This window comes from Corvus moneduloides, chromosome 6, assembly GCF_009650955.1.
Source record: "Corvus moneduloides isolate bCorMon1 chromosome 6, bCorMon1.pri, whole genome shotgun sequence".
In the NCBI taxonomy this organism is placed as follows: Eukaryota; Metazoa; Chordata; class Aves; order Passeriformes; family Corvidae; genus Corvus; species Corvus moneduloides.
In genome coordinates, this window is record NC_045481.1 from 37,269,958 (window position 1) to 37,296,891 (window position 26,934).

At 41.2% G+C, this 26,934-nt stretch overlaps 2 protein-coding genes across 6 annotated transcripts in view; one reads left to right on the forward strand and one right to left on the reverse strand.

The window, feature by feature from the left end:
* The window catches only part of SPTBN5 (spectrin beta, non-erythrocytic 5), a 91,168-nt gene extending 89,293 nt beyond the window's left edge, over positions 1-1,875 (forward strand). The window contains exons 64-67 of the mRNA XM_032113171.1: positions 3-94; positions 263-348; positions 826-961; positions 1,544-1,875. Of these exons, the coding sequence (XP_031969062.1) occupies positions 3-94; positions 263-348; positions 826-961; positions 1,544-1,718 (489 nt within the window). The 3' untranslated portion in view covers positions 1,719-1,875. The remainder of the gene's footprint in view (positions 1-2; positions 95-262; positions 349-825; positions 962-1,543) is intronic.
* A 1,411-nt stretch (positions 1,876-3,286) lies between these two features.
* LOC116445111 (cytosolic phospholipase A2 beta-like) overlaps positions 3,287-26,934 on the reverse strand; it is a 49,701-nt gene continuing 26,053 nt past the window's right edge. For 4 of the 5 annotated variants that reach the window (XM_032111259.1, XM_032111261.1, XM_032111258.1 and 1 more), the window contains 18 exons: positions 26,565-26,701; positions 25,769-25,900; positions 24,526-24,584; positions 22,719-22,761; positions 21,481-21,544; positions 20,902-21,029; positions 20,669-20,779; positions 19,473-19,510; positions 18,443-18,578; positions 17,373-17,509; positions 16,867-17,089; positions 16,147-16,264; positions 14,957-15,094; positions 13,665-13,769; positions 13,021-13,206; positions 9,862-10,028; positions 9,159-9,345; positions 3,287-6,892 (listed from right to left, as the gene is read on the reverse strand). In XM_032111259.1, coding sequence (XP_031967150.1) covers positions 6,654-6,892; positions 9,159-9,345; positions 9,862-10,028; positions 13,021-13,206; positions 13,665-13,769; positions 14,957-15,094; positions 16,147-16,264; positions 16,867-17,089; positions 17,373-17,509; positions 18,443-18,578; positions 19,473-19,510; positions 20,669-20,779; positions 20,902-21,029; positions 21,481-21,544; positions 22,719-22,761; positions 24,526-24,584; positions 25,769-25,900; positions 26,565-26,701 — 2,348 coding nt within the window. In that variant the 3' untranslated portion in view covers positions 3,287-6,653. Of the gene's footprint in view, positions 6,893-9,158; positions 9,346-9,861; positions 10,029-13,020; positions 13,207-13,664; positions 13,770-14,956; positions 15,095-16,146; positions 16,265-16,866; positions 17,090-17,372; positions 17,510-18,442; positions 18,579-19,472; positions 19,511-20,668; positions 20,780-20,901; positions 21,030-21,480; positions 21,545-22,718; positions 22,762-24,525; positions 24,585-25,046; positions 25,145-25,768; positions 25,901-26,564; positions 26,702-26,934 lie in introns of those variants that run through there. The other variant, XM_032111262.1, reaches the window with a different exon arrangement.

Below are 26,934 nucleotides of genomic sequence, written 5' to 3' on the forward strand. Positions count from 1 at the left end.
AGAACATATCCACAGTCCTGTCCCTCGGCATTTCCGGTGCCAAATGTGAGAGGCTGGTGAATTACATCAGGAAAGAGAACGCCTTCATGCTGCGGTGAGTCTTATGGAGAAGGGCACAAATAAAAGCCTATGCAGTTCCCTGCCCACGTCACCTAAGGCTGAATGTTGTTAGGAGGCATAACTGAAGTGTCTTACACTCACAAGCACAGAAGGTATAAGGCAAAACTGACTAGAATTCACCTTTTCCTATCCTTATTTACAGGCTGAGAGATGGGGCAGAGTATTACTTTGCAGCCCCTTCTCAGACACTGATGGAGGACTGGCTGCAGTCGCTACAGAATAATATAGGTATGTTCTCACTTCCTCCAAGAATGAGCTGTGCTTTTAGCAAGTGACGGTGAGAGAAAGAGAAGAGAATGACAAGGTGTCCTTAGTTTGGGGCATTTTGAGCCATCCTTTTTGGCTCTGTTAGAAAGCAATACACAAGTCACCTGCTACCTTGTGATGTAGTGACCTGGCAGAAGAACATCCAGGGTTATTTGCAAAGCAGTCTTTCAGTTGTACTGTGCCAACATCAGGTTATTGCCTGGGAGAGGCATAGGGCTGTATTCATCCTTCTATTAAGGATCTTTGGATCTTGATCAACAGCTTTTTTTCTGGATCTAGATATCTTTCTAGACATCTCTCTAGGCAGTGGCTTATTGGGAAGGAAGCTATAGCATAATTATAACTATGGTGGTCAGAAAAAAATTGTTATGGGCCCAGAAGTGGAAAACTCTGCCTCTAATATTACTTTTTTGTTGTCGTTTTTTTTTGACTATGTAGGACACGGTAACAGATCTCATTCTGCAGTGATGGTGCAAACTTTCATTTCAAACACAGAGACCTCCCAGAAAAGAGTGTGGGACTTTCCAGACAGGGACTCTGCTGAAAGACTAAGCAGCAAAAGCTCACTCCTGAGGTATGGGCTCTGTGCTGCAAAGCTGAACAGATGTCAGTGCTGTCTGTGCTCAGGTAGCAGTCACCTACAAAGAGACTGCCCTGAGGTCAAAAAGTCCTGCTCCCCTGTTACTAATGTCACAAAAATAATGTGGCCAGCAGGATCAAGGCAGTGATTGTCCCCCTGTACTTGGCACTGGTGAGGCAACACCTCCAGTGCTGTGTTCAGTTCTGAACCTCTCACTTCAAGAAAGCTGGAATGTGTCCAGGGAAGAGCAACGAAGTTGGAGAAGGGTCTGGAGAACAAGCCCTACCAGGAGAGGCCGAGGGAGCTGGGGTTGTTTAGACTGGGGAAAAGGAGGCTCATGGGAGACATATATGGAAAATATAGCACAGCCAAATTCAGAAATTTGGCCTGTTTAAATCAATTTTACTTGGTTTTGTAGTCTGTACAAATCTTACAGGCTATGATGTGAAATCCTAGTCCTGCAGCTGGGCAGACTTCAGCTGCTGAGCTAGAGGCTTAACAAGTCCTTACATATAGACAGTGACTTAAACTCCTCTAGATTATACCTGATTTTCTGATGATGCATTTTGTTGGTAGGAGAACACCCTCCTTCAAAATCAAACCAGAGAGAGAGTCTGCAGAATTTTCCAGAGATTTTAAGGAAGATGGACCTACGGTGATACGAGCCTCAATCACCACCCGAAGTCTAGAACAAAGTGAAAATAAAACAAAACTGCTTCCATCTCTACTAAAAGCAGGAAGAGAAAAATGACATTTGCCTCAATGAATTCCAGACAATTGTAACTTAACTCAGCCCTCTAAAAATGTATTGATACTGTAAGTTAATTGCTTCCCTCTGAACTTTTTAAATAATGTATTAAATCGCATTAAATCTTTAAATATAATTAAACAGGATTCAATCTGGTATACTTTTGTGTGTACGACAACCTTGTCATTTGCCATTATCAGCAAAGTGTTATCTACTCCAAGGGACTAAACCAAAGGGCAGGGGGACCTTTAAGCCAGACAGCTCAAATGAAATGATTCTGTGAGACAGGAATGGAGAGCACTGAGCAGAGCATGAGGTGCAAACCATAAGTGAACTACAGCCATGTATAAATAGATCTGCAGAGACCAACAGAATAGATTTAAGAGGCTTGGGTGGTCTGTGCACCCAAAGGTAATGTTAGATCCTACATCACTTTGTGGTCTTAACAGTCTTTCCTTTTTACAACACATTAACCAACAATTCTCTATTTGCCAATTCTTTCTGGATGAAGCTACCAGGAAAAAAAAGTCCTGCAGTGTTACTCATTTTTAATGGAATCTGAAACTTAAATAAGGCATGAACAATCAGTGTTTCAGTGTAAAAGGAGAAGAAAAGTAGGAGAGCAAGGAGGAAGTCAAGTCCCCAGACAGCAGGCTTCACATGCTAAGGTATGGTGTAATCATGGGAAGGAATATATATTTTCCCCCTACTCATCTCTGTTTCTGAGCCAAAGGAAAGTTACCTAGCATGAAGCTGGAGAGAAATGGCATTTTTTCCCCCAGGACAGTAGCTGGGGGCTCTTCCCTGACAGGTGGAAGATAAAACTTCAAGTCCTTAACTCCTCTGGCAAAGACTTCAGCCTTCATCCCTTTTTAGGCAGTCTGACGCATGACTCTCACTCTCTGAATGCAGTCCTCTCCTCTGCACTGACTGCTTCTCCAGTGGTAGAGAAGGGGAACACTTTACACCAAGTTTACATAAATACTGTATGGGTACATGCAACATCTAGAATTCAAATTTGTGTTCAGTCTGATTCAGATCAGTCACAGGCATCCAACAAGGTGAGGTAATAATTTCATTTTTTTGGCTAGTCCAGTTCTCTCCTCTGTTGTACTCCAGCTGGAGCTGCTGCCTGTCACAAAAAAAACCCCAAAAACCAAAAATCAGCACATCAAAGTAATGGGAAACTGATGCACTTCATTATTGTTGATCATTTTAACTGATTTAAAAAAAAAACGCAAACAAAAGACAAACAAAAGCCAAACCAACTCCAGTATTTTAAACTTACCATTTAACTGAACAAAGCTGTGCCTTGGCTGTGGCTCAGAACAGCTGCCTCCTTGCCCTGACTTGCGCCTTTCCACTGAAGAGAATTTTATCACAGGAGGTAGATTTTGTTCCAGGCTCTCCATACCTTTGTAAACCAGAAGATCTTCTCCCAGATGTCTTTCATTTAATCTTGAAACCAGTAAATGACCTTTGAAGTTCTCAGCAGGCATTTAGCATAATTAGTGCTTATACAACTGGAAAAAACCTTGTCTTGTGTTTAAGCACATAAAGACTTTCATGGGTCTGGTGCTCTTTTGCAATATTTTATTTTTAACGAATATATTACTAAACAGTTAAAAGACACAAGCAAGCGATTTCTATGAAGAGCAGCTAATAGTTATAAGAACAGTCTCATTTCCTTTGTGTTTGGCAGCAGAGAGCAAGCTCTGTACTCGTGGGGGTTTTCCAGCAAAATGTTCAGCAGAGAGCAGTGATCTGGGGCGCATTTTGGACAAGGCTTTGGCGGGCATGCAATCATCTTCAGTGCTTAAGCAAACACAACACCAGACCAGCAAGGCCTGGTTTATAAGTATGGCACATGCCTATTTTCGGTGAGATGCAGAGAGGCAGCTCTCACCTGGAAGAGCCTGCTTTGGTTTGCATGCACTCTGCTCAGTCACAGCATAGCATGTGGCACTAGGCCAGGCAAGAATGGGGCCAAGGAAAAAAAAAAAATCCACACCGTCTAAAGAACAAACATACAGAATTTCAGAGGCCAAAATTTTAGACTCCATGTTTACTCTAGAGGGAATAAGGACCAGTCTTGAGCACAGATTAATGATCAGCCTTATGTCACTGAAACGATGCCCTATATTTCTGTCATTTGGGGGCAGTGCAAATCAGTATGCTCTGAACCAGAGCTCAGGAGTGCTTTGGGGGACAACCTGTGCCAGCCACCACTTCCACAAGCTGCACAGACAAGACTGTGCAAGGTGTAGGTCCCTCCAATCTCCAGAGTTCCCCAGCAGCCTCACAAATGCCCCCCAGGTCCTCCTACTACACCATCAAGCCAGCAACACACTCCTCCAGTGTCATAGAATCATAGAACCATTTAGGTTGGAAAAGACCTCTACAACCATCCAGTCCAACTGTTAGCACTGCCACGTCCACCACTAAACTGTGTTCCCTTGTGCCACACCCACATCATGTTACAAAAACAAAAAGGCAACCAAAATGAAACAAAAAGGCACTCTGATGGGCAATGATACAGCCCTCACATAACTTCAGGCTCTGAAATGCAAAAATATATTTGAAAAAACTGTTATCATTTAAGGCTACAGAGGTACCACATGGGACACCAAGGAGATGAAGGGGCACATCTCTGTGCCTCTGGCTGCAAGATTAGACAGCAGTTCCCAGCCTGACTCTAAGTGTTGGCAAAACCTTTGGTGGCAGTTCTCCTAGCAGAGTCACACCACCTTCCCCACCCACAGATCCCTTCCTCCTACCCTCCTTCCCTTCCTTTATAAAAGGATTTAACAGTCTCTCAGAACAGTAATTCTCCACCAGCTGTGGGTTACCTGAAAACCTTGTGGTTTTGTGGCTCCTTCACATTTTACTGGGCCTTTCTGTTTGCATTAGCAGCACTATGAATGCACCAAACATGCCCCAATTATTGGTCTGTGGAGCATTTTGAGAGACCAAATTTTCTCAATGTGGCTGAGCTGCCTTGCTGCTGGGCATGTGCTGCCAAGGTTCACAAGGATTACAGATGGTTCTCTGTAGACCATGAACACAACAGGGTTATCTTTTCACAGCAGCAGAGCTTTCTAGGACCAGCCAGGGGAGCATGGAAGTGGTGCACACCCTGTGCACATGTGTGCACAGAGCCATGTGGGCTTGTATGTGCTACACATGCTGCTCTCTGTGTGAAGGTAACAGATCCAGCTGGATCAACTCTCAGCTCAAAATGGCTCTTTATGTTTTGTCTTGCAGCCAGAATCGGATTAGTTCTTATCTTCTCATGACCTGAATCCCACAGTACAGTTGCATTCCAGCTGTTAAGACTCCTCAGGTTCTGGATGGTAGTCCTTAGCTCAGCAAGTAAGCATTGTACAAGAAGCATTGCTGAGGCTTAGCATTGACATTGCAGCAGAAGCAGCATTTAGGAGATGCAGGCTTCAGGCAATCGACTCTTTTATAAATGCTCTCCCTTTGAGCTTAAATATTGCCTGTGCATACCAAAAAGGCAGACCCCTCTTTCTCTTTCTTTGTCTAATTTTGGATTTCAAGTACAACTAATTCTAGATCTCAAGTAAATTTCCAGTGCAGAAGAAACATGTAAGATTTTCCTTGGAAGTCCTGATGAATATGCTGTGTTTGGAATAAATAATCCAGAAGCAGGTCCAAATCCTTCAGTGTGAGGAAGTCCACAAACTTCTCTGACTTCTGTGGAGCTCTGTTTTATATTGCTCAGCATCCTTTCCTATCACCTTTTTAATTTAGTAAAAGGCTATAAAGATGTTCCAAGCTTCTAGTTCAAGGCAAAGTCTCTCACTGCATTCCAAAGCAAATGAAAACCAGGTGTCATTTTCCAAATATTTTCCTCCAGCAAGGAGGAAAATGTGTGTCCTATTTTTCTCAATCTGTGCTCTATTTTATGTAGCACCTACTAAAAATACTTTGCCTGTGAAGTTAGGGATGGAAGACTATAAACGGAAAAAATCTTCTGTGTGTGAAAATACAATGGCTATGGACTCTTTTAGTGACTGATGTTGTCCTACATTCAGTTTCCATCTGTGAGGAGAACCAGCTTATATCTCTGTCATTATCACTAAATTGAATGTACTTGAGTCTATGGTAATTATTCCTCTCAAGCTTCTGCTATGAAAAACTTGTTTCAGGCTCTTGACATTTTAATGCATAAAGGCACTGCTGGTATATATCAATACGATCAGTTGTGCTTTATGCAGAACTTTTCCTCCAGCCAACGCTCAAAAGAACTGTGCTCACTCACTGCAGCTACCACCCTCTCTCTCTTGAAATGTAACCTTCCCCTTTGTGGCAGTCTGGAGCAGTGTTTCTGTGCCAAACTCTTGCAGGGCAATGGAAAAAAGGAGTAACTTCTAAACCAGCAAGGGGAATCAGCCAGACAGAGTGCAATTGTACACACTGCAGTTTGGCCACTGTTCACATATATATGCCTGACTTCAAAGCTGAGCCCACCAATTCAGTGCAAATTCTAGTTGCTCAGCCTATCTGAAAATCTGGACATCATTGAATGCAAATGGCCAGGACTTGATTTGTAGTGAAGTATTGAAAGGACACTGACAATGGGCTCAGGGTTGAAGGGACAGGCTCTTACAAAGAAATATCACCACCACCAAACTCTGTAACATCAAGGAGATCCTGGGAGGTCTCCGCTAACCAGGACCTTAATTTCTTCACAAGTAAGAACACATTGTGAGGCTCTTGTGGGCTGAAAATGTGGGGGAAGGAGATTAAATAAACCGTTTTGAAAGCTAGGCGCTTGAACATGGCAAGGTGAGAAATGTACAGGTTTCCTCAGTTTTCTGCAAATAATGAACACTGTGATGTGTGGTAATGTGACTGTGATGTGTTGCAATGTGCTGCCATAGCCTTCAGTGGGGAACAGTACAAAAACCCAGCCTAGGGGTATCCAGAGTAGCGGGAGAAATTCCCAGTCCTTCTGCTTCTCCTTCGTTCTACAGCGCTCCTGATTGCCTGGAGGAGCAGGTCTTTGTTGTTGAGGATGTTGTATTTGCTCAGGTTCACAAGTTTATCAAAATTTTCAGAGGAGTAGATCAGCCTAATGAGGTAGTATGGTGAGCAGTTGTTCTCCAGGTTTACTTTGCCTTCTTCCATCTCTGAGTGGCCACGCTTTACCCCTGCAGAGAAAGACAAAAGCCAGCACAGTGAGCTGAATCTGGAGTACTATCACATGGTGTTGTAGGGGGCTGATCTACCTGGCCAGACCCACTGTTAAAAATAGCCCCCAGGATATACTGCAAACCCACTCCACAGCTTGAAAGAGCCATTCCTGGTCAATTTTCCAAGCTACTCCTCCTCCCCCTCTTGCTAAAGCTCAGACCTGGAAATCCCTCAGTAGAGCTGGCACAAACTCTTACATTCCTTCTTGTCCTGCCCCTGCAGACACCATTCCTGGGCAGCATGTCCATGGGCCCACATCCTTTCCCAAACCCTGTAAGTCTGACTCTCGGACAAAGACACACACCTGGAACACTTTTCAAAATCCATGATCGCCCCTGGATTAGTGGTGACAAGCGCACAGCTGCCAGCTAGAGTGAGTGGACAGCCTAGTCCATACGAGGAGGCCTTGTGGTGCTAACCACAGAGGACTACCTACTGCAGAGTGCAGAGGGGCAGAGGGACCAGAGCATCCTACATCAGACTCTCAGCAAACTCCAGCCTGGCCTCAGGTTATGCCTCTTGGAACTGGCAACATCCACACTCCCTGTTACGTCAATGCTTTTGCTGAAAAGGACCCCCTAATTACCTGCACCAAGGACTTTGGCAGTCTCATATTTATGTTCCTACAAATTTTTTAGCTACATTTCTTTGCTGGTTTTTTTGCCTATCTCCTTGCAGTCTGAACCAAATATGCGCAAAATACTAATGTAATGTGAGATAACTATCAGCAGGTCTACAAACAGACTGCTGAGATATTCCTTATGATGTCAACCAGAACCTCATGAAAAAGACACAAGAATTGTGCTTGAGACACAGCAGGTTTTAGTCTAACAAAGTGGTTTCTGAGCAGTGTGATCTCAGGGTGCTGGGCACAGGCTACCACTAGAAGTGGCTGAATTAAAAATATCCAATGTTGCTTCACTGAGCCTCACAACATTCAGAAAGACGTATTATCTATGCTGTCACATCCATAGCCACATCCATAACTGCTGCACTGCAAATGGGCACTTCACAGGCTGAGTCTTTTTAGAATTTAAATGGTTAAAAACAAGAAAAATAAGTATCCACATTCCACAAGATATCTCTCATCCACCTAGAAACAAAAAGCTCCACTGTTAAACTTGAAATCCATGAAAGCAGGTTGCCAAGGGCCCTCCTCCTCCAACCACCCCCATCCGTTGCTGGTTGTTGAACATGTTGTCAGCTTGATGGATGACTCACTGACTGCTCAGAGACATACAGGTGAGTGTCAACTCTCACCAGTTTGGGCCTGCAGTACTGAGCAGCAGCTGCTCTGCTCTGTACCATCTCATCTATTTTTCATTCAGAGACATTCCAAAATCCTCACCTGCTTTACCTGCCACCCACTGCTCAATGGTTGGATCTCACCACACATTGCCATTTGGACCATTTCCAGCCTCCATTGAACAAGCCTAGTTCCCTCTACAGAGTATCTCCTCTTTTCATCTACAGTTTCTAAATGTGATTTTCTCAATTTGGCTCTTACTGTACATATTCACTGAGCATCACTGAACATCAGAGCAGAAAAGTACCTTTACTTTTTGCTGCTATTCCTACCACTCCCAAATGCTCCCACAGAGACTTCCATTTCGCTCTGGCACCACTCAGGGCCACAACAGAATTTTGGGTAAAGCTGGAAGGAGCTCACCCCAGGCGCTTGAGCAGAGATAACTGCACATCCCAGGCTGGCCCCACATCTCTCTGCTCTGCCCCAGCTCCTACCAAGCACCAGATGGAGCCTCTCCCACCACAGCCACATGTGCTTCCCCTGCCCAGGTCCCTGTGCCCAAGCCTACCATCCCTCGAGGCCTGGGAAGGAGGTTCCCTCCACCCCTCCCTCTCCACCACAGGCAGCCTGCCAGAGGAAGGCAGGGGTGCAGAGCCAACCCTAGGGCTGAATGGCCCAAGGGCCAGCTCCTGCTGCTGCTGCTTTCCAGCCCGCCAGCAGGTCCTTCAGGAGGCCCTTATCTCCCCTGCTCTCTGGGCCTTTCTTTCCAGTGCCAGAAAAGCTCCAGCACCCTGCACATCTCTCTTGGCAGGATGTGGCATCAGGCACAAGTGAGGAAGACCTGCAGCTCTGCTGCAAGGGACAGTGACAAGAGCCATCTGCCACAGACAGGTTGCTCTTCTGCCTGCCATCAGTGGACACATGATACATACCAGGGGTAGAACACAGTGCATAGTTTGGTTGACTGCATTTACCTGGCTCCTTGAATTCCTTAAAGGTGTCATTCACCAGGGGGAAATGGATTACTATGGGTGCTCTGGGGTCCTCTGCATCCGAAAATATGTAACATTCCTTTGGGTTCTTCTGCTCTTCTGGACTTAGCTCCACTTTGGGGAATGGGATATTTTGTACCTTGCAATATTTGTATGTCATCTCTAATTGCTGTGGACACAGAATGTCACGGAGTTAAAGCTCTAAGACAAGAATCAGGTTTACTCAGGTATCCCGGAAATACTATGGCATCTTAACTCCTTCCCTAGAAACACTATGAAATGAATGTGTAGTCCAAAGTAGCCACAGTACAATGTTACTTTTGACCACCACTCAACGTAAGTCAGACAATGCCTCTTATCACCCTAGAATGCTTTTTACAAGCCCAAGTGAATGACCCAAAGTCACACTCAGAATTTGTCATGACAGACCAGGAGAGATCACGGACAGGTCTCCAGCAAACAATTGTTACTGCAATTCCCTGAGGATTCTAGGAAGTATATGATGTAATCCCCTACAGAGAAAAGGGCCTAAGAGTTTCTACAGTTCCATTCTTGAAGGAAGTTTCTTTCCTCCTTCAAGGTACGGTGATATGTGACTAAGATTTAGACAGCCACTTACTTAAAAGTTTTAATAAGACAAGAAGAGTTTTACTTTGCAAGGAGCAGAGTAAGTCAATCTTCTCACCTTGAACACATTCCCCAAACCATAATCAAGGGATATAATGACATCTACATTCCTCTCTGGCTTGAAAAGTGCTGCACCACTGGTGTTGATGAAATAGCCAACATCTATCAGACAAAGATATTTCTGTAGCGGTGTCAGAATGTTAGGGAAACCGTCCAGCACAGTGTCTGAAAAACATTTTGAATATAGTTAGTGGTGCATGGTTAGGAAAGGAGGAGTGAGTAATTCTGTCTGTGCTACATGCTAAGGGCAGCTCCTTGGTTACCCTCAAAACCAGGGTCACCTCCCTCCACAACATGAGCCCACAAACACGGCCCCAGGAGCATGCCCTTCAAACTGCACATCTGGGCACACCTGGCCTGTTTCCACACTCTCCCAGGCACACTCACAAAGGCAGGCTGTGGGGCAGCCAGACAGAGGACAGGTGAGACACAGACTCCACTGACCTCACAGCTGCTCTGGGGAGTCATTTTTCACAGAATACAGACTTCAACAGATTTTTTTCCCCCTAAGAACTGGGAAAAATGCAAACAACAAAAACAATTTCACAGTGTAGCAACACACCTAACAAATGCAATACATCATTGCACTTTTGCATTGCTCTTTTTGCTTTTGCCTTCTCAGGGTTAGACTCCTCTCTCAGGTCTGACTTCAACTCACTTTTAGTGATCTCATATGAACTATCTTAGCCATGCTGTAAAAAAATACCACATCATGCATACAACATTGCCTACCAACAGCTTAAAATACTGCTTGAATTAATTAAACCTCACATAAATGCCAAAAGGGGATTATACCAACCAGTAAGTTGAAATCTAAAGCCAGTTTCTGATAGCTAGACTCTTACTTCTCTGCTAGCAACCTCACCAGCTTGCCCTGTAGACAGCAAGTCCTCTGTTGTTCCTTTAGTATGCTTTCAGTCCCATGGAACAGGGAACATTTTGCCATGGTTTTAGATATCAAAGTAGTGGTTTAAGAGTGTTCCTCAAGTTCACAAAATGAGGTAGCAAAGCCCAGAGCAGAATACTTGAGCCTTAAATCATCGTATTTAGGCATTTTAAGAAACTGTTGGTTACAGAAATACTGCTGGTAAGTTCCAGCATTTCAATTCATTCAATCGCTCTGCTTCCTTGGCCTCATTCTGTAGTGTTGATTTAAACCATGCAGAATAATTCTAGCTTGTTCCATAGCCTGGAATGTTTCACACCAGCTTGAAGTAATAATTTCCAATTTTTCCATTCCCTCACTGTCAAGTCTTCACAAAATGTGCTTATTATTCTCAGCAAGGCTGCTGAGAATTCACAGATTCAACTGTAACAAGAGACATTTTCTTGCAGCCCCTCACAGAAGAAGCAGCATACTTTTTAGTTTTATTTGGCCCGGTGAACATTTTTATTACATGAAATTCCATTACCCCTGTTTTCTTATCACAGAGGTGGAACTTTGCAGCATTTATTCATGGCTGTATATGTGAACTGGAAGTAGATGTTTTCTTGTGAGAATCCCTTCTTCCATCCCCCATCCAAATAGAGACTTTAAAGAAATCCTGTCTCAGAAATACCCTTGAAAGCATGAACTCTACTGTAAATGCATGACACTAATTCCAGACTATTAGTTCAATTTCTAATCAGGAAAATTAGGCATTGAAAGTCTTGTTTTAATGTCAGATAACCTGAGCTGCAGCTCTATTCTCAAGACTTCATCTACCACAAGACTGTCATTTCTGTTCACAGACCTGGCATCTCCTCTTGCTCCTAGAGATGGATCCATACCTGGGTTTAGCTTGGTCTTTTGCAGGCAGCCAAAAGAAGATAGAAAACCTGATAATTTTTCCCACTCCAGACTTCCAGTTTCCCTTTTCCCACTCTGGATTTCATGCTTTCCACAGACTTTACTTTATTTGTAGAGTATCTACCCTGAGATAGTCACTAGTGTTCTTATGCTCACTTCCTCAAAATCCTCCTTGAAATCTCCTTCTACCCATTTGTCTTTACAAAACTGATAGTCAGCAAATGTAATGACAGTTATGTTTTTTAACATTTACTGACTGACAATTTCATCCTTCATCCACCTTCTGAAGCTACTTGCTTGCTCCTTCTCTCACCTACCCTTCTTATGCTGCTTGGTTTTTCTCCTTCTTTCATTTGTTTTCTTAGAGCAGACCATTTTAGGACACAGACTTTTTGCTTACTGAACATTTTAAAAGCAGACAGCACACTGTAGGCTCTGCCTTAATCCACAAAAAAGCACCACCATCTCTCACTATTGTCAGCAAACTGTGTAGCAAGGGTGGAAAGGGACAAAGCACATTGTAACCTGCATAAAATGGGAGAGAAAACACAACTTGCCAAAGAGAGGGGCTCAGAGAAGGCAGAGAACACATGCTTTCTTGCTGAAGTCAGATTAACCTCCATAATGTGGGGTCCTCCCACATTGCTACCTGTTCATGGAATAAATGAAGATGCTGGGATGATAGGAAGGTTTCTGATGCAGAAAACGCTCAGCTTCATCATCTTCCTATCATTTCACAGATTGTTTCATAGGTTTTGAGGTAGAACTATTTTGGCTGTTTACTTTGCCTGCCTACAGAGCACAGGGCACAGAAAATCGCTGTTCAATTTATAGATCAAGTCTATGTGTCTGTTGTTTAATATATACAGTGTAAACCTATGTGACTTTAACTTTCTGTAGTTGGATTTTGGTATTTCTGTTTCTGAGGGGTTAAAGAGAGGTCTCTGGATGGATAATTCATCAGGCAGAAATACCAGACATATGGGCAACCACATGCTTGCAACTAGTCCTTTCCTTCATCTGATCCACATAATAACCTACTATTTTATGCTTCTGGTGTTACCTCTGCTTCTTGACCTCAAAAGATTCTGCCCTTCCTGAATCTTTTGACTACTGTACCTATGCAGGGTGACAAAATTCCTGTAGAAAAGCATTTCTTGACACAAATTACAGGTATCTTCTGCAAGTGAAAGAGCAGATCATGGACTAGTTCATTTTAACCTGTTACCCTAAAGAAACAGACACCATGAACATAGGTCCAACTCAGCTGATTTCCAAACCCTGAAAGAAATATGAGTTTTCCAAAGACTAAAAAAAAAAATCTGAGATGTTACCTGCAAAGTGCAGCTAACTCTTTGTTGCAGTTACCTTTCCATTCAATAAATTTTTTCTGATGAATATAATCCTTATGAAACTCTAAGCCTCTCAGGAAGTTATGCGACTGTCCCAGTAGTGGACGCTTGGTCATAATGTCCTGAAACATTTCATACAACTTTCCTGACAAACAAGATGGAGGCTCAATGACAGTAACATCTTCCTCAGGAGAATGTTTTTCTGAAATAGAGAAGAAACCATGAAATACAGAAAAAAACATCAGCAATCTGCTCCGCCAGACACCTTTGCTGGCTAGCTGCCCTTGTTGTCTTCCTGTGGGTCCCCCCCATCCCTGTTTCTTGCAGGCTGCTGGAAAACATGTGCACATGACCCATGTCATTTTAAAAAAGAGATCCTTGGTTTTCTTTAAAGCAGGCACAGTTTTTGTGTTTTACTCTTTCAAATAACATCCTGGCATTGTACTTTTGCCCACAAGTAAAAGCCACCCTTCTCATTTGCAGTCATGGGCAGTCATTTAACAGACCACAAGGAAATTTTAAATGAAAAACATTTGTACTAACATGAAGCATGCCTCTAGGGAAAAGAGAGAAGAGAGAAGAGGACATAGCAATAATTCTGATACAGATTAACATCATGCTGGAAGATCCACAGTGAGGCAACACTTTAGAAGCTCTTACCTATATCTACCATATCTTGGGACCATCGTTCCCAGAATTCATTTGAATTTGAGGACCAGTACAAGCCATCCAGCAAATTCCTAGTAAAGATGTTTGTCCACAGACCTGCAAGTCAAACCACATGGGAGAAGTACTGCACTACCACATGTTAACCACTGACTATTGCAAATATCCATGCTACACATAATTAGTCCACCCAACCTGACCCCAACGTGACACAACTTAAACAGCAGGTCTCAGAGAGTTCAAACATAGTGGTATCAGCACTTCAGTGCTCTTTCTCAGGAGGTAACTACACACAGAACATTCACTGCATAGTACAGAGTAACAAAATAAGAAGTATCAGTCACCCAAATGATGTTGTAGAAAGTTTCCTGTGTACCTGTGAGAGAAAGTAGGCTTGGAAAGCATGGTGAAGCCATGTAAGTATAAAGGCCTTCTTTAAACTGATTTATTATTTAAATCGACCTAAGACTCATGTTTTCCTTCCAGGCATGTTTTGTTTCTGTGGAGTTCAGCTGGTTGAGGTTCAAAATACAATTGGCTCCATATGTGAGTCTGCTTTTGGAAAAGAAAGAACGATCCTTTCTCATTAAGCTCTATGCCAGGTACTCACATGAGGAACAAACTGAATCTCTAGCAGACTCCACAGTGAGAGAAATATGGGGTTTTTCTCCTCTACCCTTGTTTTTGGTTTCAAAACTAAAACACTTCAAAGGATTTTAAATCTGCCTGGGACAGATGGGTTCCTCTGACTAGCTGCTTTTTCCATTTGCTTCACCTTTGGTGGCAAAATGGCCAGTCAAAGCAGTTGTTGGAGGTCAAAAGGGCTTCCTTCATCCTTATGGGCAGAGAAGATTAGTGACACCATCCTCAGCCTACAAAGCTCAGGTGGCTCCTGCCTTTGTGGGTTGTCCTAGATGACATATTTTATCCTCAGCTCCTTCCAGTTCTACCTCAGTAATGCATTGTCTAGAAATATAGTTTATGAAGAGCTAGAGACTGGTCAGGGAAGGAACACTTACTGTTTCCTCAACTTGCCTCTTCCACCATCTTTTTTGGTTTAGAAAATGGAACAGGAACCATGCTGCAATTTTCCCAAATCTACCCAGGTGAAAATGGACAACAGAAGGAAAAAAGATATACAAAGAGCAGAAGTATATGAAAGGGGTAAAAAGCCCAATGAATTAAGACCTAAAGCAGACCCTCTGGCAAGGAGTGTTGTGCCTGTACCTAGCAAATACCATGCTTTCTACGATGCTGTGATTAACTACATTGCACTGCTATGTCACCTTCCAGATAGCAGATCCGAGATTCTGGCAGCTTCTTCACTCGCCTTCCCATGAAGAACTCGCTGTCGAAATATTCTGAAGGAATGGAGGCTCCGTATTTTGGTATGGCCACTTCATAAGGAGAGAAATCTGCCCACTCTACAAAAGAGTTGACATATGGCATGTTTGCTGCAATAAAAATCAAACCCCAAAACCTTCCCATGTGGATAAAACTACCCACAAGCTCCAAGGATCTTGCTTGTCTCAGCAGCTCTGTACTATCTGTACCTTTGTACTGCAAGCTGCTACTTCCATACAAACTGAGAGACTATGTGCAACCTAAAGGAACTAGCTTTTTCCACTCAGAAAAAGTCTAACATTAGGTTCAAATGCTTAGATATCTATTTCTATATAAAGACTCTGGGATCACACTTGCCTCTCTAAATCAAGAGCATCAACTGTACTACATGCAATAGTGATATGAATTGCAAGGAGTGGTTGGCATGAGAGCTCTACTAACCCAAAACTGCCAGTCTACAAGATACCACAAAGCAGCCTGAAGGCATATCAACATCACACTGGAAATCATCACAGTGTGGCATGGATGTGTGGTTTCCTGGCTCAAGCTATCCTGCACAGGCATTACAGTAGAACAGTAGCTATAAACCTAACCAAATGTAAGGATTAATTGCTTTTCTTTCCAGTATCTGCTGCTTTTAATACCTTCTGTTGAATGTGGCCTGTGTCCATTCAAAGGATGTCATATCACACCCATCACAGCAATCATACTCCACTCCATTTTCATACCTTCATCAGTGTAGTATTTAGGAAGAGACAATTACATTTCACAGCACCCCTAGAAACTAAGGAAGTGTCAAAGCTATTTTATAGGCATGGTAGAAGAAGATCAGATGGTTTGCCCACACTCACTGACAATGTCTGTGGCAAAAATAGGACTTCACCCCAGATTTTTAATTAATGTCCTGTTTATGGCTGAGGATGTTATCCAGCAGATCTGTTCTTTCTAACAAACAGCCAACAGCTTGCAAAAAAGACAAACACTTTATTAAAAGATGAATACTGAGTCAGGGCAACAACTAAGTCAGGGCAAGCAACAGATGCATTCCCCTTTCTTTCTCCACACATACACACCTCCCTCCAAGTTCTCTTCAAGCCATATCCAGAATGAGAAGAAACTCCAGGACACTTACCTCTAAATTTGAAAGTACCAAACTTCTCCTCTTTCACATTGAGGACTGCATAGAAAGGCAAGGGGTTTTGTCCATGCTGCAATGCCTTGCGCTGGTCTGTGAGTTTGTATTTTCTTGGCTAATCAGTGAGATAAAAAAATCACAGTAAACCTCTGTAAGAGCACTGGCACAATCTACCCAAGTAAAGACCAATAACAGATATTTTACAGCACAGAGGAATCTCGAAGTCACATTTTTGCAAGAGACCTTTTCCTTCGTGTTCCTGCATTTTCCTTCCCAGTTGCCTTGTGGATACCTAGTAACTTCTTCATTAGAATATCTAAGAGCCTTAACTGCCTGCATCCCACAGATCTTTACTAAGGCTGAGATTAATATTCACACAAGGACAGATTACTCTAACTTTTAAATGTTGAACTAGAAACAGACTTTAAAAATCTGAGTTTTCAGGGAGGATGGGAGGTGGGAATTCCTCCGTTCTTTCTGGAAGTTTGCCTACTGAAGTTACTAGCTGTTGGGCACCCTAGGACAGAGGCACCTTCAAATTATTATCTACTCTGGAAAATCCTGGCTACAAGATCCCCTGTCATAGTTTACAAACCACACCAGGATGGCTCAGTCTCTTTGGATTTTTTACACACACTACATCATGTCCTCAAAGAATAAAGCTCTAAAGAAAATAAATCGCTGTTTTCCAAATGTGTGGCAGGACCATGTACCTACCTGTTCATGTAAGAACATCTCCTGAACAAGTGACCACAGAGTTGTAAAAGATGACACATGTCCTGCTTTTGCCCTTTCAGCAAGTTCCTTGTGGTAATACTTCAGATGGTCTAGAGACATAAGGTTGAGTTTGCATTTTGTCACTTGTTCTTTTACTGCCTTAAGTGGCCCCTCCAGAGACTTCTGTGACCAGTCAGCATGCTCATACAGATCTGCTAGGGTCCTAAGGAGCAGAAATGTTAGAAAATCATCCTTTTATTTAGATGATTTTGGAAAATTCATACATTTACACAATCACTTTAATCAATGAAAGAGAATCAGTGAGCCTGAACGGAAGTTATAATTGAGAGCCAACAGTAAGAGGTAATTGAGAGCCAACAGTAAGAGCTTAATGAAGGAATCATGTTAACTTATTAACAGTGTAAGCCTCTGAAAGAGATGCATCTCTCACTGTGTGGAAAAGTAGCCACAGTCATTCCAAATCCAATCTCATTTTGTATACGCACCATGTTGAGCCAGAAGCCCCGGTGAGATAGGTGACACAGTCCAACAGATTTAGCTTCTGAAGAGCTAAGAGATGGCCAAACATAGCTGACATTGCTCTGAGACCTCCACCTGTTGCCATAACAGCTATTACTGGGACCTGTTCAAAACACAAGTATTATCCTCAGAGAGTTACTCCCTTGCTACTTGGAAAAATCTGATTACAGCTCTCAGAATTTCTTCAGCAGATTCATTAGAGGACAATGAAATTAAATCACCAGTTAGCCAATCTTTACCATCTTATTTAAATTAACCTCCAGAGTGTCTTAACCCCAAGGCTTGGATGAGTTTGAATATGCAGTCCTTTTAACCTTCCTTCCTATTTTTGATCTTTATAATTGGAATTGCAATGCTTAAAAATAGATAATGATATGATTTTGTTATAAATAACAACAAATTGCAATAAATGCAATTAAAATGGGTCAAGGAAGTTCTTTGAACTCTGCTGATTCTTTGGACAGCATTCATTCAAGAAACATAATTCCAGCAAGAAAACAAGTTTTTCCTTAAAAATTCACCCTGGATCTTGGCAACAAAACATACTTCAGCTTGTTATAAAATGTTCTAATGTTCTTTCTTCACCACAGATAATTTTTACTTTTTGTAAGAAGTGTTCTGAAAATGAAGAAAAAAAAGTAAGCCTAAAGAAGTGACATTATACTGATTTAATAAATATCTATACGAGGTGAATTTCCCATACTCCTGTTTTCCTACTGGTTTGCCTGACTAGGCTGTATCTAACACAATGCCTCATATCTTGCTGACTGATAGCACCATACTGTTGGAAACTGTCTTTGAAGAGTGGTACATTATGTCCTTGGTAATTTGGCCCATTGAAAAGAATGGAGGCATGAATTGCTGAGCTGTAATTTTACATGGGTATGGGATATGTCACACTGAGAGCCTCTGTTCTGCTGCCATTCAAATCAATGGGTTTGTTATCGCATGCAAAAACTATAGAAATTTCGAAGGAAGTTGTGCAAATCCTAATTCAATAGACCCACATCCCATGCTTGGATTCCAATGCACAGACCTCATGTCCATGTAGATCTCTTTCCAAATGAAGAACCCTTTTCAGGGCACCGGCAACAACTCTCTTCCTCTTATGCAAGAACTCTTGCTCTTCTTGGCACAGATCATACCCTAAGCGCACATCTAGTTTTTCTGTGCTGAAACATAAATAAATCCAGAGGCACAGGATTGGTGTTTAAAATGTATATGGATCTATTTTCAGCAACTGCAATCTAATTAATTCATAAAAAATCTTGATTCCTTGTTCAGATTTCTGCAGAAATGCATCTTTCATTTGCAAAGAAATGAACTGCTTTGCTTCTACATGGTCTCTTTATTGTTTCAGTGTAAGACTTACCATCAGCAAAGGATAATAAATATGAAAACCAAAGAAGGGCTTCTGTGACTTTCAGTAGCTTTGTAAGCTGAATCCTTTCTATTTCTGCGCCATATGATTTCTGAGCAAAGGGTGACTTACACCTAACAAAGTCTTTCCTGGGGATTTGCACAGAAGATTTATACAGAAACTGTATAATGAAAAAGATACTTGAATAATTTTTGTTTGTTTCTTGTCTGACGCATTATTTTACAACTCAAAATTTTCTCTTCCCTAGTTTATACTTCTTTCTATTGCTATAACCAGAGCCACAAGTCTGTTTTCTTAAGAGTATGTGGGTCTTTTGGGTAATGTATGGACGCTGATGTTTTGTTATTTCGAATTCTCTTTTCCCTCTGCCTTCTTCCTGTGCCCTTTTTGAAGAAGCCTCCAGTTTTAGTCTTTGGTCCTTTGATGCAAAGGACACTCAGTGACTAAGTTCCTCACCATCTGAAACTCTCCTAATTTTTTTTGCATCTTTGTGGGACTCCTCTGCCCCAAGGACATTTAGCTTTGCTCTGTTGTGGTGACTCTTTAATGGTGACTTAACTATTGTTATATTTTGCCCCTAGTCTTGTGCATTCCTTATATCTAAATAAAGGACACTCTGTTCTAGATTTCACAGTTCAAAGAATAATAAAAACTACAGAAAAAAAAACCAAACCAGTCTTCTTACCAATCATTTAGTTGGAGGTACAACTGTAGTGGCACATTCTGTAAACAAAAAGATGAGAGCAGGAATATGAATGAGTAAGAAAAAGAAAAGTTTTGAATCCAGATTTTCAGTGCCTCCTGGAATGTCCCACCACTACCACTACCCTGCATACGTTGTTTTTTTTTTTTTTCCAAACTGTAGCAGGAAAGACTAAACACCAAACATATTCTACAAAGAAGTAAAAGAGGCAGGAGGGGTCGAAGTGGCTGAACGAATGTGAACGAATGTGAATGAATGTGAACGAATCCTGTGAACCAGGATTTCTCCCCCACTATGAATATTCATCCACAAAACAGCCTAACCCAGCAGCAGTATCACATTGCCACCCTCTGCCCCCAAAGCATTGCTTGCATTTACTGCCACCCAGTAAAATCTACACTGAAACATTCCTGAGGATGAAGATAAAGACAGTGATAGAAGAGGAAATACAAGTCACCACACCCTTCCAAAAAGCTGGTGATAAAAGAGTCCAAAAAGAGGAGGTGGGGAGTCACTGGTGGCAAAACAAACATTCAATCTCCCTTCTCTTTATGGGAAGGGCTGCTAAGAAATCCTTCTCCTCCTTTTGCCTCTCATTTTCAAGGTATGGAAAAGGATGTCTGGCTATATTTAACAGAGATCACATAATATTCTTAGTTGAAATGGATTCTCAAGGAATATCAAGTCCATTTGTCCACACAGCAGCATTACTACTGCCTTTAAAGCAACTTAGAGTTGTATCTCTCCACCAGTTACCGTCACAACTGTACACTTGTAAGAACATGACAGCATTGTTTCCTGAGGGCATAATTCAACACATCTAACTTTAGCCATCTAAAGTTTAGGTACACAGACTGAGCTAGCACCCAGGCTTGATAAAGAGCAGAGAGGCATCCCAAAACCTTGCTAGGGTATAGAATATTCTCCTTTAATTGTAAAAGTACAGCAGAGGTTGATCTGAAATCCATCTCAAACTTGCCAGGTTGAATCCCCAGTCATTGATTTTATTGACAGAAAATTCATATTTCTCTGAGAAAATTAATCTTTTTCACAGAAGACCTATATTTGCCCAAAATTCTCACTCAGATTTACTACCTGGTTTGTTTGGGTCTTTTTTTGATAGTGAGGGTTATTCTACTCTTCTCTCCAGAAGATCATATAAATTATGAAACACTTACATGTCTTATGGGAAGGGTTACTTTCACTTTATGTCCAACGGGGAGAAATTTCAGGGGTACTGTTAAGGTGTCACTTAAATTGTTGCTGTCATCTTCCTTATCAGAAACTTTCTACACAAAACAAAAAATATGGTTTGTATCCACAGAACAGATACAATGCAGTTCTTTGCTGGTTTGGTCACACCGGAAATAAGCAAGCAGTATGAGCAGTACCACTGTATAGTGCCTGTTACCTGCAGCCTGACTTTTAGAACTGGCTCCCAAGCCTTCACACAATGGAAGTAGAAAGTATCGGTGTCCTCTGTCGTCTTCTGTGTTCTCTCATGAGATGCAGGCACCGTAAGTACGAGATTTTTACCCTCTAGTAAAAACAGATTTGTTTAGAGAATAATAGTGCTGTTCAGGCAAAATACCTAACAAAGTTGGCAAGCTTTCTGCTGGAGTAATTTTCTGTGGTAGCTCCTCTGTAATATACCCCACTGGCCAGTCTCCTACAGCACAGGACCTGGTATTCCTGCCTTTACCCCATGGCTTGGAGTGCTCCCAGAGGCAGCACTCTCTCTTACTTCCACCAGCAAAGTCTACTGTGTACAGACTTAATTGCTTCAAGGAAAAGACACAGAGATCAGCTCAGGGCAGTTCAGGGCATTTCAATACATTACATTTTATTGTTTAGATCATATATCATTATCTATATTTAATTTAGAACATTCTTAGCTGTCTCTGTACTTTAAAATGCCTCCATCTGGGTCTGCATGACTATAATAGGGTTGGTTTGGTCATGTCCTCAGTTCACAGAGAAAATGCCATACCTTTCAAGTATTTCCTGCTTTCATTAATGTCCATATGCACTTCCAAGCAACAAACCTCACGGGACTGTAAAAGGGGAATGGAAAAGGGTGAAGAAAGCAAACAACACATCTGCTGCAAATAATGAAACATCATGCAGACAACCACTAACTATAATATAGAGACAACTGAACTGGTCTCAGTGCTGGGAGCAATCGAAGAGAAAATTCAGAGCTCATTATTCCAGGACAGTAGCCCAAGTTGCACTGCTTCAGAGTGTCAATACAGTGGTTCATTGTCAGAGATTTTTAACCCATTCAAATTATCCCAAAATCAGGAAATTCTGTACAACACATAGGTGCCCAAACACATATATCTAGTAATTACTTAGGAAGGGTGGGGGAAAATACCTGACAATGAGTTTCTGTGTATTGTGGCAGTGATTAGTCTACAAAGCATCTCCTTACTGGCCCTGATGTAGGGAAATCATGGATTTATTCCACCCTACACACCACCTGAGTCACTCCAGTTCACCTTTAATAACTCATGCCAGGACACTTTTCCAAGTCATTTCAGGAACAATGCATGCCAATCATTGCAACTCTTACACCTCACACAGAAAATGAGGGGGAAAGAATAAAATATGTGTTACTTTGCCTCAGGGGTATCAAGGGCTAGCATCTGGGAACCATGCACAGGCTTGGAGTTGGCATGAAGTACTTGGTACTCCTTAGCTGCTGGGCCAGCCTGAGGAGACAGGTAGAGTACCACATGCTGACTAATACCAAAACAGGGCTCTATGTTTCAACAACTAAAATAACTCTTTATTAAAAAACTCATTTCCCAAAAAGCTGTTACATAGGTACCCTTCCAGTCATAAGCACACTGAATACCTACTATTGTCTCCTACAGACCTTTTGTAACCTTTGTTTTTCCTGCCAAGTGCCATACTGTGTTACATGAAACACAGTTCTCACTTTGAACACCAACAAATACAGGGTTCTGCAACATTAACAAACCACAACTAGGCAACATATTGACATCTGTAATAGCTGAGGACTTCAAGAAACACAGCTTCTGCATGGAGAGGGCAACAGCTGAGCTGGAATGAAAGGGAACTGTCCCATATCTCTGACTTTAAAATGCACACCATGCTCTTATCTACCATGGTAGTTGTGTTCTCTCTATAAAATGCAAGAAAGAGGGGAGGATCAAAATGAAGCAGAAGTCACTTCAAGATAAATTCTCATGTGAACCTTACCACTAGGACATCATTGGTAATGAGACGCTCTGGAGGGCCGGCACTGAAAAGACAAAAACAAATAACAAACAAAAAAAGCTGTGTTAATATCTGGTTTTTGTTGTGTTTTGTTTAATTTTTTTAAATAGCAGTTTTATGACCTTTCCCACTTAAAATTGAATATAGTTATGTTATCACAATTTGTTTTCTAATAAGGCAAAACACATGATCCCCTGCTAAGCATGTGAACCAAAATATAGCAGCCAAACAAAAAGAAAGATGGGAAAGCCCATAAAAGTACTAATGCTTAAAACTATGTGCCAAGTTACAGCAGAACAAAGGCATATTGAAAATATATACATGAAATCATGTCCTGCTATTAAGAAATGACCATATGACTTGGAGAAAGCAAAGACTAATATTAACATGCAAACATTTATTAAGAAAGACATTTCTGACTAGTCCATATTATAATTTATGGCTGATCACAAATAAATGAAAAATAAGAACTAACTCCCACTGTGCTATATATGTATGACTGCAAAACACAGAGGTAAGCAACAAAATGTCTTTGTCCCAGATATTTTACCTTGTAAGACCTTGGTCTGTCACTGAATGGATGTGGTTATTTAATAATATGAGTAATCTGTAGAGTCTACTAACAGCATCTTTCACTAAGGCAAATATTCCAACACCCCTATGTTACACACATTCATAAACGCTTTCATATATCTGAAAGGACCATTGAAGTTACGTAGTACATAACCTTTGTATGCCCAGGGTATTTTACCAAACACCATTTCCAGCCTTAACACTTCTGTTTCAGCTGTAAAATGTATTTAAATAACTAGGTTTGATTTCCAAGGATGGACATTCCCCACATGCCCCATAACTTGAATGGTGAAAGATGTTCCTCTTATTTCTAGTCTGAATCCAGTTCCAAACCCTGCTCCTCATTCTGACCTTTTTATACATCTGGCTCTGATTACCGAGATGATTACCATCATCATACATGATACCATCTCTTAAGGTACCTCTCACAGGTAAATTAAATACATTTCCTTGAGTTTCACTGTGGGAGAAATTAACCAAGAACACAAGTGATTTTCTTCTGCAGTTTCTTCATGTTTAAGAATAAGAAGTCTTATTTACAGTTCCTTCTCCTGATCATGCCGTTAGCCAGTTTTCACTGGACTACTTTTTTTATTTTTTCACTGATGTTAAGCTTAAATATTCCAGAATGTGTAGTTTAGGGGGTTTTCTTCAACCAAACGTGATAGGATTTAAAAGACATATGAAGTTTAACTTACGGGACTTTTTCTCCTCCAGACAATGCTGATTACCACTTTGAGGGGGATGGTCTTATTTTCATTATTTGTTGATTGTGTTTTTTCAGTTTAACTAAGCTATTGCCTGATGGATGACTTTTCTAATTCTGTCCACATAACTCCATGTATATATTGTTATAATAATACAAGACAAGTTTTATGGTCTCTGAGAGATTCCACAGTGTTCTAGGCATTGTTCAATTAATATCAACAATTTGAAGAGCACTCATGTTAAGTTTCATGTGCATCTTGTGTAAAAGTTATCACATTGTGACAATTTTATTACATTTCCAGGATCTAGATATCCATGTTCAACAGAAGCTTAAGATTTGCATGAAATATACTGAAAGGTGGAATTAGCTAGGGAAGGTAAAAAAAAAAGTTTTAAATTGTAATTTAGGTTCACTGCCTGGACAGAGAGCTGGAAGAAGTTTCTCATCCTCTGAGATATTATTACTCTCTGGTAGATCTATACCTTTTAAATTTGGAATTTTACTCACATTCTTTCCATCCAGAATTCCACTTCCAAACTTTCCCATTTCTTTGAGCACCTTTCTGTCTAAAAAGAAAAGGGTAAAATAAATATATATTATTGGAGGCTGAAAGAATTTGGCAGCACAGACACACTTCGAAAGCACTTTGAGGGCTGACATCTCTTCTGCTAATGATACCAAAAAAAGTTTTGTGTTGTGTCCTTCCAAAGCTGAAATTGCAACAGAAACCACAAACTTCTGAAAGGCACATAAGATTAATAATCTCCCATTGTGTGATATGCAGAATTATACATATTTCCAAAGATACAATCAGAGAGGGAGAGCTTGATTGAAAAGCAAGTATAATGGCTTTCTGCAAGATAGCATGCATGGGGGAAAGGCATTGAAGCCCAGCAACAAATGTGTCTAAGACCAGAGACATTTCCACATACAAATAATCTAAATCACATTTGAACTGAATCCAGAAGAGATGAATTAGGCAAGTGACTGAAGTGGTTATTGAATCATTGTATTTCCCAGTGACTCACCCACTGGCTGAGAAGTGCACAGCACCAGCTGGCAGGGTCACAAGGAAAATCCATGTCAAGAGCTTTCAGCATGTGGGAAGTAGCTGTTTCTATGGACTGTCTCCTTCCTGCAATGAGTGTGTACCAACACCTCAGCCACAGCCCAGACAAGCCCAGGAGTTGTCACAGACCTATCCTGGCTTTGTTTACTGGACAACTCTCTTTCATGGGCTCCTTAATAAAATACCAAAGATGTTAGCAGGACAGACGTTCCTTTACTACGGGCTAGAGAAATCTGAATCACCTAGAAGGAAACCCAGCAGGAACACCAACAGCGAAAAAAGCATGAAAGAATCATTCCATTCAAGTGATAAGTGAATTGTCCTCAAGTTTTTAATAAATAAGTTGTCATTTAAGAGGAAATGTCCCCTAAGCATGGCAAAAGCAGAAAGGTAAGGAAGTATTTATTTGGAACATAAAAGATAAAAACTATTATTTACAGATGCTTCCTGTTAAAATATTTTGTGCTCACAGAGCATGAGAGAAAAGCTGCTTCATTTTCTGAATTTGTAAAAAGAGATTCATGAAGTCACAAAAATACAGCAAAATTGTATCTGTTTTGATGAGGTATTGATAATGATATATAAGGCTACCTGTTCATGAAGATCCAAACCCTACTTAACATGGAAGACAATGTGTACAATGAGGTCTTGTCAATCTCTCCCTGTGTTTTCAGCCCTTACCTCTGATTTCAAGGCAAATGTCTCATGGATTTTCTCCCCAGGTCTGATTCTAGCAACATTAAAAAGAACTGTGAACTGCATGTCATCTTTGGTGAGTGGATCTTCATCACACACTGCCAATTCTAAAACATTCTGGTAGTAGAAAAAATAAATAAGAACACTTATTGAGCTTCTGTTAGGTCAGAAACAAATAAAAATTGTTATAGATTATTGCAGCTGTTTCACTAGCAGAAGAGTAAGAACAGAGAAGCATGTCCTTTCCTTCAGGAGTCTGCTAATGCAGAACACTATTAAATCCAGTCTTGGGAAACTTGTGAAATAGAAAACAACTACCTATAAAAGAGGGTTCCCACTCTCCCAAGAGAGTGCACCACACAGATAACCCACCCAAAGAACACACTTAGTTTCTTCATTCCCAAAGTTCTCCAAATTCCATCATTTAGGGAAGGATTAAATTCATTGCCTATACCACAGCAACTTCTCTACTCTTCCCTTAGAACCAGTAGAGGGAGAGCTCTTTTGAAGCTAGCCATGCCGAAATAGCACAGAAGTATGCTACAACAGTGCTTATTTCACTCAGGTGACAACAAAGGGAGTCTGGACTAGCTTAGATACAGGCATTTATATCACCAATGTCTGTAAATAGCTGAGAAAAACACTACTTATGTCTACTGTTCTGTGCTAACCAGCCTGTTAAGCAAGCATTTTCTTAAGTTATTTAGCACAGCTGATCAACATGGTGTCAACTGAGGATTCACCGCTATTCAAAATGGTGACATTACTATTTTTTTGCTACCTCAACTTCTCTCTGGATCCTAAAGTAGAAAGTCTCATTCCAGACAGGGTTGTCAGAATTCTTGATGGTTTTGGTCTGAAGCTTTCCAGGTGAAGCAGATGGCAGCCACAAGCGTACATAGCAGTCTGATGCAGTCACTGCAGCAGAGAAAAATTAAAAACCTGATGCCAATGTTATAGAGGAACAGTAGGGCTAGGCCACAATCCTGGAGATTAATAAATATTTCTACTTTTATTTTTAATTAGTAAAGAGATCACCATTTGGAAACAACCAAGGAAAACCATCTAATTCTTGAGTAACTACAAACTGCAAGTGTACACATGCACACACAAAGTACACTAAGCACCATGTTTCCCATGTGAAGAGAAAG